The sequence below is a fragment of the Orycteropus afer genome, unplaced genomic scaffold (assembly GCF_000298275.1).
Source record: "Orycteropus afer afer isolate SDZICR_OR568_19922 unplaced genomic scaffold, OryAfe1.0 scaffold00187, whole genome shotgun sequence".
Lineage (NCBI taxonomy): Eukaryota > Metazoa > Chordata > Mammalia > Tubulidentata > Orycteropodidae > Orycteropus > Orycteropus afer.
In genome coordinates, this window is record NW_006921774.1 from 1,154,832 (window position 1) to 1,171,630 (window position 16,799).

The window sequence follows — 16,799 nt, forward strand, 5'->3', positions numbered from 1 at the left end:
CGGGATCGGGCAGTGTTTCGTTCTGCTGTGCGTGGGGTTGCTATGAGTCAGAAACGACTCGACGGCACTTAACAACAACGATTAGCTTAATATGTGTGGCTTTTAAAGATAATTTTTATTTTCAGAGATGGGTGTTATGCCTGAGATCGCACAAGCTGTGGAAGAGATGGATTGGCTGTAAGTACCTGAATTTTAAATATACCTGTACCAGCTGTGTTTTATATTAAAATAGTTGTTAATATTAACAAGTATTTTTGTATCTAGTTAACCTATTAAGATGGATAAATAAAATTTATCTTTCCTTGTTGTTTTCTAAATTATGGAATGTTTGCTTTTTAAAGATTGATGTATTTCTAGCTGAGAAAGATTGCTTGTATTTACCAAATAAAATTTTTATTTCAGCTGTTTAAGGAGGCCCTGAGTGGTACAAATTATTAATTGCTGTATTACTAACCAAATGGTTAGTGATTAAAACCCATCTAGAGGCACATTGGAAGTAAATCCTGATAATCTGCTTCTGAAAGGTCACAGCCTTAAAAACTCCCTGGAGTGCAGTTCTACTCTGCATACTTGGGGTCTCCATGAATTGGAATCAACTTGATGGTGACTAACAACCACAGGCTTATTGTTTAACATGACTGAATTAGCTTATATGACTTAATTTAAACTATGTGTTTTTTACTAACTAAAATTATTCAAAATACGTTTCTTTTAGTCTCCCAACTGATATCCAGGCTGAATCTATCCCATTGATTCTTGGAGGAGGTGATGTACTTATGGTATGTTGAATTTGGTGAGATGGTTGGAGCTGGGAACATGATTTTGGGGCTGTCTGTGACCTACTTTAAGAACTCCATACTCACTTACTGTCGTTGAGTCGATCTGGACTCATAGTGACCCCTGCTTGGGTTTCTGAGGCAGGATCTTTATGGAAGTAGATTGCCTTGTCTTCCTTCCAAAGAGTGGCTGGTGAGTTTGAACTGCCAGCTTTCTGGTTAGCAGTCAAATGCCTTAAAACCAAAAATGATATTTTCACTAAATTCATTGTATTTATTCACAAGCATTCATGTTATAAATACACTGCATTTAAGGTACTCAGAAGGAGCTATGGGGAATACAGAGGTGAGTAAGATGTAATCTTTGTCCAATAGAAGCTAAAACCCAATGGGGCAGTTTGATGTGTACAAAACTAAGTGCCATATAAGAAAATGTGATACCTGCAAAAGATATTCAAAGTACTATAGGATTGAACTAGAGGGGTTCAGTCCAATTATCTTTCTACTTAAAAGAGCACAAGGAACTCTGTCTAGATGAAGTATAATTTTGACAAGGGAAGTTGAAAGAGAAGTGCTCTCTAGGTAGCGAGAGCATCAACCAAAATAGGGAATGAGAGAATGTAGGATATGATCCAAGAGTAACTCAGTATGATTGTAGCATAAAATATGTGTGTTTGGGGGTGAAATGTAACTTGAGATAAGAGGGAAGTGTACTGGCACGTATTCAGTATCAGATTATTTAACAAGCAAGATAAGCATGGGTTTACTCACAAGTAAGTAAGTTTTTCACCATACCAAATATCCTGCTTATAGGTATGGCTGGCACCTGTCTCTCCCCAATCTCACAGCACTTTCCTACAGAAGCAAAGCCTCTTTTCAAATTTATAATCCCTGAAAGGGACTGAGTACCCAGTAAGAAGGTAAACACAGCTTACTTGTACTTACTTATCTATAGTGAACAAATTCACATGTGAAACTTCACTACAGATTAGTAAGTAAGCACAAGTAAGCCCATATTTACCTTGTTTATTGGATAATCTAACCCTTGAAGTACAAATTGAGTCAGATTAATTTGGACTCTTTCTTGAGTGTCATATTAAAGAATTTGGTATTTGTTGGCCATGGGGAGCATTGAGGGAGCTCTGGTGGCATAGTGGGTAGGGCATTTGGTTAGTAACCAGGAAGGTTGGCAATTCAAACCCAACAGCTGCTCTGTGGAAGGAAGATAAGGCAATCCACTTCTGTAAAGATTTACCTTGGAAAACCAAAGGTGGTTGCTATGAGTCGGAATCAACTCTATGGCAGTGGATTTGGTTTTAGTTTTCAGGGAACATTGGGAGTTTTTTTTTTTTTTTTTAAATTGTCACTTGGGTGAAAGTTTACAGAGTAAATTCATTTTCTATACAGCAGTCATATACATTTTGTTTCATGACTTTGCTTGCAATCCCATAATGTTATAGCTCTCTTCCCATTTCTTCCCTGTGGTTACCTTTTCCCTATGTCCTTCTTTCCTGTGCACTCGTGCACTCTGAGCTATCACTCTGTGTAAATATGGCCCTTCTGATGTCCCATGATTGATTGTTCTAAGGAGTGTACCTACCTGGTGTAAATGTTCACCTTATATGCCTGTCTGTTTGGCTGGAAGCCATGGGGAGTGAGTTCAGTTCCAAGCCCAAAGAGTGACTGGGGGCTATAGTCTTGGGAGTTTATAATCTCTGTCAGACCAGAAGCCTAGTCTTTTTTATGATTTTTAGTTTTGTCCACATTGTTCTCCTACCCAATCCAGGATCACCTGCACTGATCCATTTCTGAGTGGTTAACAGTGGTAGCCAGGCACCATCTACTTCTTCTGGTCTCATGGTCATATAGGCTGAGGTTCATATGGTCCACTAGTCCCTTGGACTAATGTTTCCATGCATCGTTGGTTTTCTTCACTCTTCTTTTCTATGGATGAGGAGAGACCAATTATTGCGTCTGGATGGCTTCTTGTAAGCTTTTAAGACCCCAGTTGCTACTCACCAAGGTGGAATGTAGAACAATGTTTTTGTGTAGTATGTAATGCCAGTTGAGCTTGATGTCCCCTGCAACCATGGTCCCAAGCCCAGAGGCCCAACAACTCACTCCCTCAAGATGGTTATAAGAAGTTATAACTTTGCTTCATTAGTTTTATTTATATGGACATTCTTACAGCACATACAAATATGTGGGTAGAAATGTTATCTGCCAAACTTATATGTGGTCATGAGTATATTCCCTTTATCCTAGGCATGCCTGATCTTTCAACCTGCTATTAATGTAGCTACTTGTAGGTTAACGTTTATTATTACTGATAATGTAGTATTATATATGTGAAAGTGTTTATCTTTGTTGTCTATACCTCTTGTGCACCTCTGTCTTCCTTTTCCTTAACATTATTGTATTGGTCACTTGCTTTTGGTTTATTGCTTTTCCCTTCACCCAAATCAGTATTTGTTTCTTACCTATCTAGCAATTTTTCCTCCCCTTCCCTTCTATCCTTGGTAACCAACAAAGAAAGTTTCCTTCCATATATAAAACTTTCCTTGACTTTTTGCAACAGTGGACTACTACAATATTTGTCCTTTTGAAATCGACTTATTTCACTCAGCTTACGTGTCCTCCAAGTTCATCCATGTTATGCAATGTTTCGCAGATTCTACATTATTCTTTAGTGTTGCATAGTATACCATTGTGTGCATGTATCATAGTTTTCTTATACATTCCTCTGTTGATGGGCACATAGGTTGTTTTCATCTCTTTGCTGTTGTGAATAGTGCTGAGATGAACATGGGTGTGCATATATCTATCTGTTCTTGTCCTGGCTCTCAGTTCTTTAGGATATATACCTAGTAATGAGATTGCTAGATCAAGTGGTACTTCTATTTTCAACTTTTTAATGAATCACCGTATTATTTTCCATGTGGTTGTATCATTTTACAGTATTACCTGGCAGTGTATGAGGGTCCTAATCTCCCCACAGCCTTGCCAGCATTTGTTATTTTCTATCTTGTTGAACTTTGTTTAGTGCTGGAGTGAGATGGTTATCTCGTTGTTTTGATTTGCATCTCTGTAAAGACTAAGGATCGTGAACATTTCTTCATGTGTTTGTTGGCTGCGTGAATATCTTCTTTGGTGAAGTGTTTATTCATGTCTTCTGTCCATTTTTTTAATTGAATAGTTTGTCTTTTTGATGTTTAAGTATTGGAGTTTTCTATGAATTTTAGAGATAAGTCCCTTGTCAGATATGTTGTTGCCGAATGTTGTTTTCCAATCTATAGGTTCTCTTTTTACTGTTTTGGAGAAGTCTTTTGATGCACCTAAGAATTTAACTTTTGGAAGGTCCCAATCATCTAGTTTATCTTCTGCTGTTTGTACATTTTGGGTTATGCTCAACAGTCTACTTATACCATAAATTAGGGCCCCTAAGTTTGCCCCTATTTTTTCTTTGATGAACTTTATAGTTTCAGGTTTCACATTTAAGTCTTTGATCCATCTGGGGTTAGTTTTTGTGTGTGGTGTGAGATATGGATCTTGTATCATTTTTCTGCAAATGGATATCCAGTTTTGCCAATACCGTTTGTTAAAGAAACTGCCTCTTCCCCATTTAATGGATTTTGGCAGCATTGGGAGATTTTAAACATGGAGATTACATGGCTAGAATTGTGTTTTTATGAAAATTAATTTGTTATCAGTTTATAGTATAACTCTGAGGGATTAGATGCTGTGAAGATGCTTTTGTAATAATTAGCTTACAGTGGTGAGGGCCTAAATTTGAATAGTGATAATGGGAAAAGAAATGGGAGAGCAGATTCTAGGCAATGGGGAGAGAAGTGACGAGAGTAATAGTTGTTACAACTGACTGCAGAAACATGGGTAATCTGGATGCGCTGAAAATAAAAGTAGTTAGTCAAGTGTTAAAGATTTCTACATGCTATCATGTTTAATTAGCAACTGAAAATTCAACTTTCTTTTCATATAGGCTGCAGAAACAGGAAGTGGAAAAACTGGTGTAAGTAATAAACTTAAATTGACTTTTTTTTTTTTTTAATTGTGCTTTGGGTGCATATTTGTTTTACATTCAATAGCTCATGCACATTTGATTTCATAGGCCTGATTACAACCCCTAACCATGAAAAACTCTCCTCCCTATGACTACCCACTTCTTGCCCTTATCTGTACATTCTTGTCTGTCCATCTTTCCCTCTATGTGAATGCTACCCTTCTGATGTCTCATGGTTGATTGATCAAAGGGGGTGCATCTCTCTGGGGTAGGTGCTCTGCATGTAGGTCTTTCTACTATTGAGCTGAGAGCCAGTCCATGGAAGTGAGTCCTTTTCTAGGTCTAAAGGATAACCCAGGGCCATAGTCTTAGAGGTTCCAGCAATCTCCGTCTGCCCAGTAATTCTGGTCATTTTTGTGCTTTTGAAGTTTGTTCCACATTTTAAAATTGACTTACTTTGTAATTGTCTTTTGAAGCAGCTTTGAATAGTGAGGAGTCCCAGTGGTGTGGTGATTAAAGTGCTCAACTGCTAACTGAAAGGTTAGCCATTTGAACCTACCAGCTGCCCTGGAGGAGAAAGTTGGTTCTATAAATATTTCAGCCTTGAAAACCCTATTGGGCAGTTCTACTCTGTCCTGTAGTGTCACTGAGTTGAAATCAACTCAACGGCAGACGGCTTGATTTTTTTCAAATGGTAGTTTGAAACAACTACCTCCAAACTGTAAGGAATTGATTGCCTACCATTGGGGGAGATTTTTTGTTGTTGTTCTGATTTTGAAGTAAGATCAGTGAGCAGTATGGCTTTAAGAATACAACTTTAAACTGGTCTTGGAGAAAGAGGTATAGGTATAGAATCTTTAGTATTTATATTCACTTCTGGAATATTAATACAATGGCTATGGTAATAAAGGTGTTTCTAATGGAAGATGATCTCCTGTCAGACTGGATATTTTTTCTCTGTAGGTTCATTCTAGAGGTGTCCTTGGCTTATTGTTTTGGGCTGTCATCTGGCTCCTATTTCCTTTATTTTATCAACTCTGTTATCTAACTGGTATTTTGTGTTTGGGTAAATCAAATTAGAGCAGCAGTGTAGAGTATGTGTAATTAATGTCAGGTGTAACTTTTTTGTCATCTATATAGATTATTGATGACAAAAAAGTTACACCTGACATTAAGTAATTACACATATTCTATATAGATTATTAGGAGCTCTGGTAGCATAGTGCCTAAGGCACTTGACTGGTAACCAGAGGGCTGGTGGTTCAAACCCACCAGCCACTCCTAGGAAGGCAGATGGGGCAATCTACTTCCGTAGTGATACTGCCTCGGAAACCCAAGGAGGGGTCGCTATGAGTCGGGTCTGACTCGAAGGCACATAACAACAACAACATATAGATTATTAAATTCATTATATTAAATATCTGCATATTAATATAGAAAATGTTTTTTTCAATAGGCTTTCAGTATTCCAGTTATTCAGATAGTTTATGAAACTCTGAAAGATCAGCAGGAAGGCAAGAAAGGAAAAACAACAATTAAAACTGGTGCTTCAGGTAATTTTTTGGATTAATATTTTCTTTTTGTGTAGGTCAATGATTGTTATTCCCTGGCCTTTAGAAATGTGAGGTGTTTGTCTGTTTTTGTTGCCAGTATCTAGGGATGCTTTTGGTATAGCCCTGGAAACCAGGGATTCTAAATGTGATATAGAGCATTAAAAATGAATGTTGTTCCTCCTAAAATGCTAGTAGTGTTAACTTTTGAAAAACACTGATGTGAAATGTTGAATTCTGACATTTAAAAAATTGTATTTAGTTATTTTTAATGTTTTCTTAACAACTTCTGCCTAATATCAAAGATTAATCAATATAACTTTTGCAGAGGTTTTAAGGATTTTACACATAATTGATGGAGTAAAAAACCAATGGGTGGGAAACATTGCCTTATATAGGGAAGAGAGATGACTTTTTCCTGTCTTTAAGAGAAGGAACTCAGGAAGTTAAAATGTAAAATGTAATTTAAACTCAGTTTCTTATTTTCATTCCTATTTATGTGGAGACTGTCCTTTTATTAGGGTTTCTGGTCCTGTATGTACTATGAATAATCTTACTTCAGTTTCCTCATCTGTAAATTGTGTTGTTTCTGTTAAATGGCTTCTAAATTCCATTCTGTCTCAATCTGTGGTTTTGTTATATTGTAACACAATTTGTTCCACATTCTAAGTCACTCTTACTTCATGATACAAAACAGGATTGTGACAAAATAGCAAGTTTTAAGTGGAGTGAACTGGCGCATCAACATTTTGTTTGACAGTAATAATGTTACATAGTGCATAGAATGAACTCATTTGTAAAATGATTGTGAGATTACATAATAGAATATGAATTATTTAGAGTATCAGACTGTTCTAAAAGTTTCATAACTTGTGACTGTCTGCTATTGTTTATGAGAAAAGCTGATGAAAGAGAATGCATCCCAAAGAAGGTAAAGAGAGTGTGGTAAGGTTCTAAAAATCTATGAGGAATAAACAAACTAGATTTTTACATGGGCTAAAAAAAAGGAGTTAGGATAACTTTTAAATCACTGAAGGGTTCTGGTGAGAAGATAGTAGTTCTAGAAAGCAGAACCAGGACTAATTAGAAATAATCTAGATGATAATTTTATTTGAACTTGATACAGTCTAATAGCTAGATGGAGCCAATAATGGAAAGGAGAACCTCAAAACAAAGTTACTTCACATCATTCAAAGTGTTTAAGCAGATGATTAATATCTTTTGACCAGAAATAAGCTAGCAAGGATTTTGCTTTAAGTGGCAACTTGGGTATAAAATATATAGGGTGTTCTTTAGGTAGAAGTTCCTGGGCATAATAAAAGATAAATGTTTGATCACTAACTAAAATGTTGGTGACTTGAACCTACCCAGAGGCACTTGGGAAGAAAGACCTGGTGATTTGCTTCTGAAAGGCACAGCCTTGAAACCCCCATTGTTGTTGTTGTTGTTATGTGCCGTCGAGTCAGACCCGACTCATAGCGACCCCTCCTTGGGTTTCCGAGGCAGTATCACTACAGAAGTAGATTCCCCATCTTCCTTCCAAGGAAACCCCCATAGAGCAGTTCTATTCTGCAACACATGGGGCTATCCTGAGTCATAGTTGACTCAGTAGCAGCTGGTGATCTCTTTAGGCATTACAGTTCTTTGATTAGCCATAGACTGTTCCGATGTTCCAGAAAAGGAAAATGCAGTTCCTGTATTAAATGAGGAGGAAGAAAATATTGTGAATTTTGAATTAAGATAAAGGACTTGCTTTTCTTTTAATAATAATAACATGATAAATAATTAGATCCTGAAATATTGAAGGTCAGTTATTTCCAATAAGATGGAACTCAATTTGTTTAGCTACCTAAACTTCTTTTTATTAATGTCCTAGTGGTTATGACAAAAATCAGTGTTATCTAATACAAAGTGCACTGAAGCAAGTGAGGAGATAAGATTATCATGTTTCACATATTGTTAACAGTTTTCACTTTTAGTTTTGTGTTTAATAAAACCAGCAAAAACTGTATATTCAAAAATGTGTAAAACCACATTGAATCTAGAGGAATTAGGTATCATATAAAATATATTTACTTTTTATAGTTTTTAATTTTGCATGTATGTAGGTAATTTTTCTTATTTTAATTTGTTTAGTTCTCAACAAATGGCAAATGAACCCATATGATAGAGGATCTGCTTTTGGTAAGTAGATTTTTACCAGATGATTTTGTAATTCAGGAAATTTGTCTTTACTAATGCTTGAGAATACCAAGAAAATTAGGACAGACGTATAGTAAAGGGATATTTAATTTACTGGATGTTAGAATATACTTACTACAATCAAACACTGTAGTACTGACATAGGAATAGACAACAAGTCACAGAAATATAATGGAAATAAATTCGAGTGTATATGAGAAGTTAATACAAAGGAAAAAAAGTATTTCATATTGGTAGGAGAAGGATAATATATAAGTTTTAACACATAGAAAACCACGTAACAATTTATGAAGGAATTTTTCTAAGAAACAGGAAACTCAGAAATTGTAAAAGAAAACACATATATTTGTATAAAAAATTTTTGGAAGAGATATTAAAAAAATACAGTAGAAAATTGATAGAGAAGAATTTTGTAATGCTGATGAAAGATAATCCTTATGAACTAGTAGAGATTCTTATGTAAATAACTAATAAAGTTGTTGCTTTGTACCCCTTGGTTTGCAAAAGTTCAAAAGAGAGAACACATTTTTATTATGGAAATATAAGTTATTGTTCCCTTTCTGGAAAGCAGTTTAGCATTACCTATTAAAATTCATAATATACACTCCTAGAGGGTCTAGCTTATTGAAATAAAAGCACCAGTATGCAAGGATATACATAAAGGATGTTGCAGCGTTATTTGTAGTGATAACTGCCAGTAAAATGAATGCTGTTGCTAGGAGAATGTTAAACGAATGTTAGGGTGTTTTCAAAGACTATTGTGACACCATTAGAAAGAATGAATCAGAGCTATAGAGTTGACTTGGAGGAATTTTCACCAGGTATTGATGATCAAAATAATGCAGGCTCTAGAGAAATGTAGAGTTGATCCTGAGCAACCATGATAAAGAAAGGCTAGTACCCTCTACCATAAGATACACAATTTGTGTGTGTGTGTGTATAAAGAAAATAAGAAATTTTAAATATAACAGTTTTAAGGATTTGCCATTGGTAAAGAACTTAAAAAGTTATAATAAGTTTTAAGTTATATAATACAATGTCCATATGAGCAAGAATTTATACTTCAAATAATTTTGATCTCTGGTAAGTAAAATAAAACATATGATGTGATTTTTATACATTAAGAAGTGATTTCTAAAGTTTATTTTACATTCAGGTGCTGAATATGACTTGCAAACATGAAGCAAGGGAGAGATAATAATTTCTTTTCAATACAAACAAAGCTAAATCCTTGCTAATATGCACGTACTTTATGGATTTTACTGTGACTGATGGTGACATATAATATAAACCCCACCTTTAGAGTCCTAATATTAGCAAATAACAAATATATATATATATATATATATATTTATGCACACTTCTCCCTACTTTCCTGTAAGATTTCTGGATCCATGGTTTGGAGAACAGACCAGAGACAGTTACTTTTATTCAGTCAAGCTCTAAGCATAAGATAAAAACAATAAATATTACTGCATCATCCTTCTTTAAAGGATGTTAAAGAATAATTGTCTAAGCACATTTGTGTTGGTGGACTAATGTAACTCAGGTTAAGGGTTGTGCTGATGTTTTCAGATTTGTTGCTGTAAAATCTTGTCCTAGTTCGCAGATAACATTATAGAAACTAGCCTTCAACAAGGCCAAACAAGGACAGCCAAGGGATGAATGAGAATAATTACTCATGGGGAGGATACTGCTATCAATCAGGAATCAGCAAGTCTCAGCATCTGGAATGTTGTAGCAAGTGGAGGAATTACCCATATTAGTGAGATTGAATGATACTTATTTCAGAATGCGTGATTTACAATCTGTACTGACATTTTTCTGTGTTTTTTTTCTCATGTCTAGCAATTGGGTCTGATGGTCTTTGTTGTCAGAGCAGAGAAGTGAAGGAATGGCATGGGTGTAGAGCTACTAAAGGATTAATGAAAGGTATTTGAACAGCATTTGTACTTGTACAAATTTTTGAGGCAGTGTATTTACTTGAATTTTCTTTAAATAGCTTTAACTTGAGGATTTGAAAAAATGTTTAATGGTACAAAAAGACCTAAAATTCTTCATTTGGTATGTAGAAAATTGTAGTTCAGAAATAATGGAAAAGTGGTTACATAATAAATGAGTCAGGTGTGTGAGATAATTTATGTAAATTTCCAAGTGTTTTGCCCTTGTAGGGAAACACTACTATGAAGTATCTTGTCATGACCAAGGATTATGCAGAGTTGGGTGGTCTACCATGCAGGCTTCCTTAGACCTAGGTAAGTATCTCTAAATAACTGACTGTATTGATTTACGTTTGTGGATTTTGTTAACATTTTTGTTATTTTCAAAAGCAGTGCAAACTTACCCATGCAAAGTTTATATTTGAGGGACAGGAGAATAATGTTACTTATATATATCCTACTCTATTCTAAAACAAGATTTGAAACAACTTAAAAAAATATAGTAATATAAAGTCAGGTGGAATAAAGTTAAGACTGAATGAAGTCAGCAAAAAGTTTGTATGTATGAAAATGTGCCAAAGGGTACTGCATAGATGCTTGCAGTTATTTTGAATTCAGTAACTGAATTTCTTATTGGCCAAAGTGAAGATGGATGCAGTGTCACTTGGGTCCATAGTGTCACATAGTCTTCTTAAGCTATAAACAGGTATTTGCAAGATTTGGGAAATTTTTCCTGTGTTTTTTCAAAATGGAGGTATTATAATGCAAATAAAATGACTTCTTTTAGAGGGCTTTTGACTTTATATTTACCCTCACTACACTTTAAATCCAGGTACTGACAAGTTTGGATTTGGCTTTGGTGGAACAGGAAAGAAATCCCATAATAAACAGTTCGATAATTATGGAGAGGTAAGTTATTATATTATTGCCTTCAACGTAGCTTCAGTAAGCTTTCTTGCATATTTACTTGATCACATGATCTGACTTGAGGATATAGAAATGATTCACAAAGACAAGTAGATTTTCTGTTTATTTTCCACAGCGTGTTCAGATTTGGACTTCACTAAAGAAATGTTATAAAATAAGATAAATATGTAGTATTTAGAGTTTTTCTTTTATACCAGTTTTTCTTTCATACCAGTTTTTCTTTTATACACCCTCTGATGTTACTTTGTCTTCTCTTCACCTCATATTGATTTTGGCTTTAATACATATAAGAGCTTTGGTGGTGTAGTGGTTAAGGTATTTGGCTGCTAACCAAAAGGTTGGTGTTTTATCTTCCACTGAGTGGAAGATAGATGAGACAGTCAGTCTGCTTCCATAAAGATTTATAGCCTTGGAAGCTCAGTGGGGGTTGCTGTGAGTCAGAATCAACTTGATGACAGTGAGGTTGGTTTGGTATTTGGTTTAATACATATATTCTCACTTCTTTTTTTTAATTGTGCTAAGATATAAAAAATTTGCCATTTAAACCATTTTCATACTCAAAATTTTGTGTAAACATCACTGCTATTTGTTTCTGAAATGTTTTCATGATTCTAAACCCATTAAGTAGTAACTCCCATTGCCCCATCCTCCAGCTGATGGTAACTACTAATCTACTGTCTGTGTCTATGCATTTGTTTATACTAGATATTTTATACAAATGAGATCATATACTGTTTGTCCTTTTGTGTCTAGCTTATTTCACTTGGAATCATATTTCCAAGGTTCATGTTATAGCATGTATTACAACTTCATTTCTTTTTTTAGGGTAGAATAATATTCCATTGTATGGATATACATTTTGTTTAGCCATTCATCTGTTGGTGTACACTTGGGTTTTTTCCAGCTTTTGACTATCATGAATAATGTAGCAGTGAGCATTAGTGGACAGATATCTCTTTGAGTCCCTTCTTTCAATTCATTTGGGTATATCCTAGGAAAGGAATTGCTTGATCATATGGTAATTCTATGTTTAACTTTTTGAGGAGCTGCTGAATTGTTTTCCACAGTGGCTGCATCGTTTTACATTTCTACCTTCAGTGAGTGAAGGTTCCAATTTCTCCATATCCTTGGCAACACATTATTTTCTATTGTTGATATTGTTTTAATCATAACCATCCTATTGGGTATGGAGTGGTATCTCGTTTTGATTTACATTTCACTAATGGTTAATGATGTCAAGCATCTTTTCATGTTCTTCTTGTTCATTTATATATCTTATTTGGAGAAATGTCTACTGAAGTATTTTGCCTGTTTTTTGAGTAGGTCGTTTTTTTTGTTGTTGTTGTTGAATTGTAGAGTTTCATTGTATATTCTGGATAGTAAATGTTTATAAACTATATGATTTCCAAATATTTTCTTTTATTCTGGTATCTTTTAACTTTGTCAATAACGTCCTTTGATGTACAAGTTTTTTTGTTTTGATGAAGTTCAATTTTTCTTTTGTTGTTCAGGCTTTGGTGTCATCTCTAAGAATGCATTATGAAATATAAGTTTTACCCCTATGTTTTCTTCTAATTGGAGTCCCTGGTGGATAATACAGTTAACGGAGGGGTTGGAGGTTTGAGTCCACCCAGAAGCAACTTGGAAGAAAGGCCTGGCAATCTGCTTTTAAAAAAATCAACCATTGAAAACCCTGTGGGACACACTTCTAACATACATGGGTTGCCATAAGTTGGCGTCAACTCTGTGGCACCTGGTTTGGTTTTTCTTCTAAGAATTTCTTTTATTTAGGTGTTTGATTCATTTTCAGTTAATTTTTACATATGATGTGAGGTAGAGGTCCAATGTCATTATTTTGCATATGGAAATCCTGTTGTCCAAACTCTCAATTTATTTATTCGAAATATATAGTAATGTCTGATGAACCAAAATACCCCCTTTATTCTAAAAAGCCTGTGAGATGCTTCTATTATTATATATGTATGAAAAGAAAAAAAAAAACTCACTGCCGTGGAGTCAGATCCGACTCATAGCGACCCTTCCTTGGGTTTCTGAGGCAGTATGTCACTACGGAAGTAGATTGCCCAACCTTCCTTCTGAGTTGTGGCTTGTGGGTTTGAACTGAAAGCCTTCTGGTTAGCAGTCACATGCCTTAGGCACTATGCCACCAGAGCTCCCATTATTATATATGTTATATTGTTGTTATGTGCCGTTGAGTTGGACCAGACTCATAGTGACCCCTCCTTGGGTTTCCAAGTCAGTATCACTATGGAATTAGATTGCCTCATCTTCCTTCCGAGGAGTGGTTGGTGGGTTTGAACCGCCAGCCTTCTGGTTAGCAGTCAAGTGCCTTAGACACTACGCTACCAGAGCTCCCATTATTATATATAATATGTTCTAAATAAGCATTTTTTAAACCTACACGAAAGCTGCAAGAAATTATTTTGAAACTAAAGATTGCCATTGATTGGCTTCAGACTCATAGTGACCCTGTGGACAGCAGAATGAAACAGTGTCTGGTGAGCCATCCTCACAATTGTTGCTATGCTTGAGTCCATTGTTGTAGCCACCCTGCCGGTCCTTCTTGTTGAGGGTCTTGCCCCTTTTTTTCTGACTCACTTAAGCATGATATTCTTTTCCAGGTACTGGTCCCTTCTGATAACATGACCAAAGTATGAGAGACAAAGTCTGGCCATCCTTTCTTCTCAGGAGTGTTCAGGCTATGCCTCTTCTAAAACGGATTTATTCGTTCTTCTGGCAGTCCATGATACCTTTAATATTCTTCACCAACATCACAATTGAAATGCATCAATTCTTCTTTGGTCTTTCTTATTCATTGTCCAGCTTTCCCATACATAATGAGGTGATTGAAAATACCGTGGCTTGGGTCACTTGCACCTTAGTCTTCCAAGTGACATCTTTGCTCATTTGAAGAGCTCTTTTGCAGCAGATTTTCCCAGCACACTACAACAACATCTTATTTCTTGGCTGCTGCTTCTTCCACAGGGGTTGATTGTGGATCCAAGTAAAATAACCTAATTAATGAGAACCCTAATGGCTTCTCATCTCATTCAAAATAAAAGCCAAAGTTTTTATCATGGACTAGAAGGCCCTGCAGGAGCTCTGGTAGTGTAGTGCCTAAGGCATTTGACTGCTAACCAGAAGCCTGGTGGTTTAAACCCACCAGCCACACTCCTCAGAAGGAAGTTGGGCAATCTACTTCCGTGATACTGCCTTGGAAATTTTAGGAAATAAAATGACCTAATTAACAACTTTAATCTTTTCTTGTTTTATTGTGATATTGCTTATTGGTCCAGTTGTGAGAATTTTTGTTTTCTTTATGTTGAGGTGTAATCTATACTGAAGGCTGTTGTCTTTGATCTTCATTAGTAAGTGCTTCAATTCCTCTTCATTTTCAGCAAGCAAGATTATGTCATCTGCAAACCCTACAAGATAGTTAAACTCTGTCATACAGTGTTGTTATGAGCCAGAGTCTACTTAGTGGTACACAATAGCAACATTTTGATGTAGCATATTTGAACTTTTAACTTTACTTAAGATTTTGCTTTCTATTAACAGCATTTGCCTTTCTGGTTTCCTAGGAATTCACTATGCATGATACTATTGGATGTTACCTCGATATAGATAAAGGGCATATCAAGTTCTCCAAAAATGGTAAGCTTCCCATGGGTTTTCTTTGTAGAGAAAAGATATATGATATTCTCTCTCTCTTTTATCCCTTTACTCGCTTCCTCTGTCCTCTCTCCTTCTTTCCCTGACTTTCTTTTGAACAGATATTATTGAGCAGATACTCATATAGAGGCTGGAGAAAACATAGTAGATAAAACATCTTTACTTCTATGGGGCTTATGTACTGATAGGAAAAGACAGACAGTAATATGTCATGTGGTATTAAGTGCTGTGGAGGAGAGTATAAAGCAGGTTAAGGGAGTGGAGTGATAGCAATCTAGGAGTGTTCTTTTTTTAATAGTGGATGTCAGAGATGTCTTTGCTGGGAAGGTAGCATTTGAGTAGAAATCTGAATAAGTTGGATGGTAGGCCATGCAGCTGTCTTGGAAGAGCATTTCAGTCAGAAAGAATAGTAAATGCAAAGACCCTAAAATGCAAGCATGCTTGGGGCATGTGAATAACAATTGAGCACATTGAGCATGAAGAAGGGTGGTAGAATATTAGGCTTGTGAAGGTAGTAAGGGTAGATCATGCAGGGCCTTATTTTGTTGTTGTTATGTGCCGTCGAGTTGGACCTGACTCATAGCGACCCCTCCTTGGGTTGCCGAGGCAGTATCATGGAAGTACATTGCCCAACCTTCCTTCTGAGGAGTGTGGCTGGTGGGTTTAAATCACCAGGCTTCTGGTTAGCAGTCAAATGCCTTAGGCACTATGTTACCAGAGCTCCTGCAGGGCCTTCTAGGCCATGATAAAAACTTTGGCTTTTATTTTGAGTGAAATGAGAAGCCATTAGGGTTTTGAGCGAAGGAGTGGTGTCATATGATTTTACCTTCAAGAGGGTTTTTGGCTGCTCTGTTGAAAAGAGACTGGGAGGTGGGGTAGGGTGGCAGGTAGGAAGCTAGTTTGAAGGTAAGAGTTTGATTTTGGACATAGTTTAAGTTATTCATCAGACATCTAATGGTGAAAGTAGTACCTAAGTGTAACTAAGTAAGTAAAAGTAAGAAATGAAATGTGCAATTCAGGAGTTCAGGGGAGAGATCAGAACTGGAGAAAAGAGCTTTGGGAGCCAGGTGGTATATAAAACCTCAGGACTAGATGTGATCACCTAAAGAATGAAAGTAGATAACAGAAGAGATATGAGGCCTGGGGTGTTTCTATGATTAGAAATTAGCAAATTGAGGAAGAAATTCATTGTGGTAGGGGAAGAATAAAGAGAAAAAGAGGTCCTACAATCCAGTTGAAGAAACTATTTCAAGGAGGAGGGAGTGGACAAATTGTGTTCAATGCCACTGACGGGTCTAGTCTACACAGATGAAAACTAAGAATTAACCATTGAATTTGGCAAGCTCATCGATAAGCTTGACAAAGAACTTTTTGATGAAGCAAAGAGTGGGCATAGGGGCCTGATTAGGAATTATTTCAAGAAAAAATGGGATGAGACGAAGTGGGCATAGTGACAATGGAAAATGCAGGGCATTTTACTACAGAAGGGAGAAGAAAAATGGAAGGTAAATAAAGGGTGGGCTGGGTTCAAAGGGAAGTTTGTCTGTTTTAATGGAGCTGTTGTAGTATGTTTGTATGCTAATAGAAATGATCCAGTTGTTTTTAAGTGCCATCAAGTTGATTTTTGACTCATAGCAACCCTAGGTGACAAACTAGAGCTGCCCCGTAGAATTTTCTAGACTTTTTTTTTTTT

General features: G+C 36.1%; 1 protein-coding gene across 1 annotated transcript in view; it reads left to right on the plus strand.

Annotated features, from left to right (window-relative positions):
• The window catches only part of DDX1 (DEAD-box helicase 1), a 50,413-nt gene that overhangs the window by 6,686 nt on the left and 26,928 nt on the right, over positions 1 to 16,799 (plus strand). Inside the window, exons 2-11 of the mRNA XM_007947488.1 lie at positions 126 to 177; positions 716 to 779; positions 4,774 to 4,803; positions 6,251 to 6,347; positions 8,481 to 8,528; positions 10,395 to 10,478; positions 10,718 to 10,801; positions 11,319 to 11,395; positions 15,016 to 15,088; positions 15,295 to 15,307. Coding sequence (XP_007945679.1) covers positions 126 to 177; positions 716 to 779; positions 4,774 to 4,803; positions 6,251 to 6,347; positions 8,481 to 8,528; positions 10,395 to 10,478; positions 10,718 to 10,801; positions 11,319 to 11,395; positions 15,016 to 15,088; positions 15,295 to 15,307 — 622 coding nt within the window. The remainder of the gene's footprint in view (positions 1 to 125; positions 178 to 715; positions 780 to 4,773; positions 4,804 to 6,250; positions 6,348 to 8,480; positions 8,529 to 10,394; positions 10,479 to 10,717; positions 10,802 to 11,318; positions 11,396 to 15,015; positions 15,089 to 15,294; positions 15,308 to 16,799) is intronic.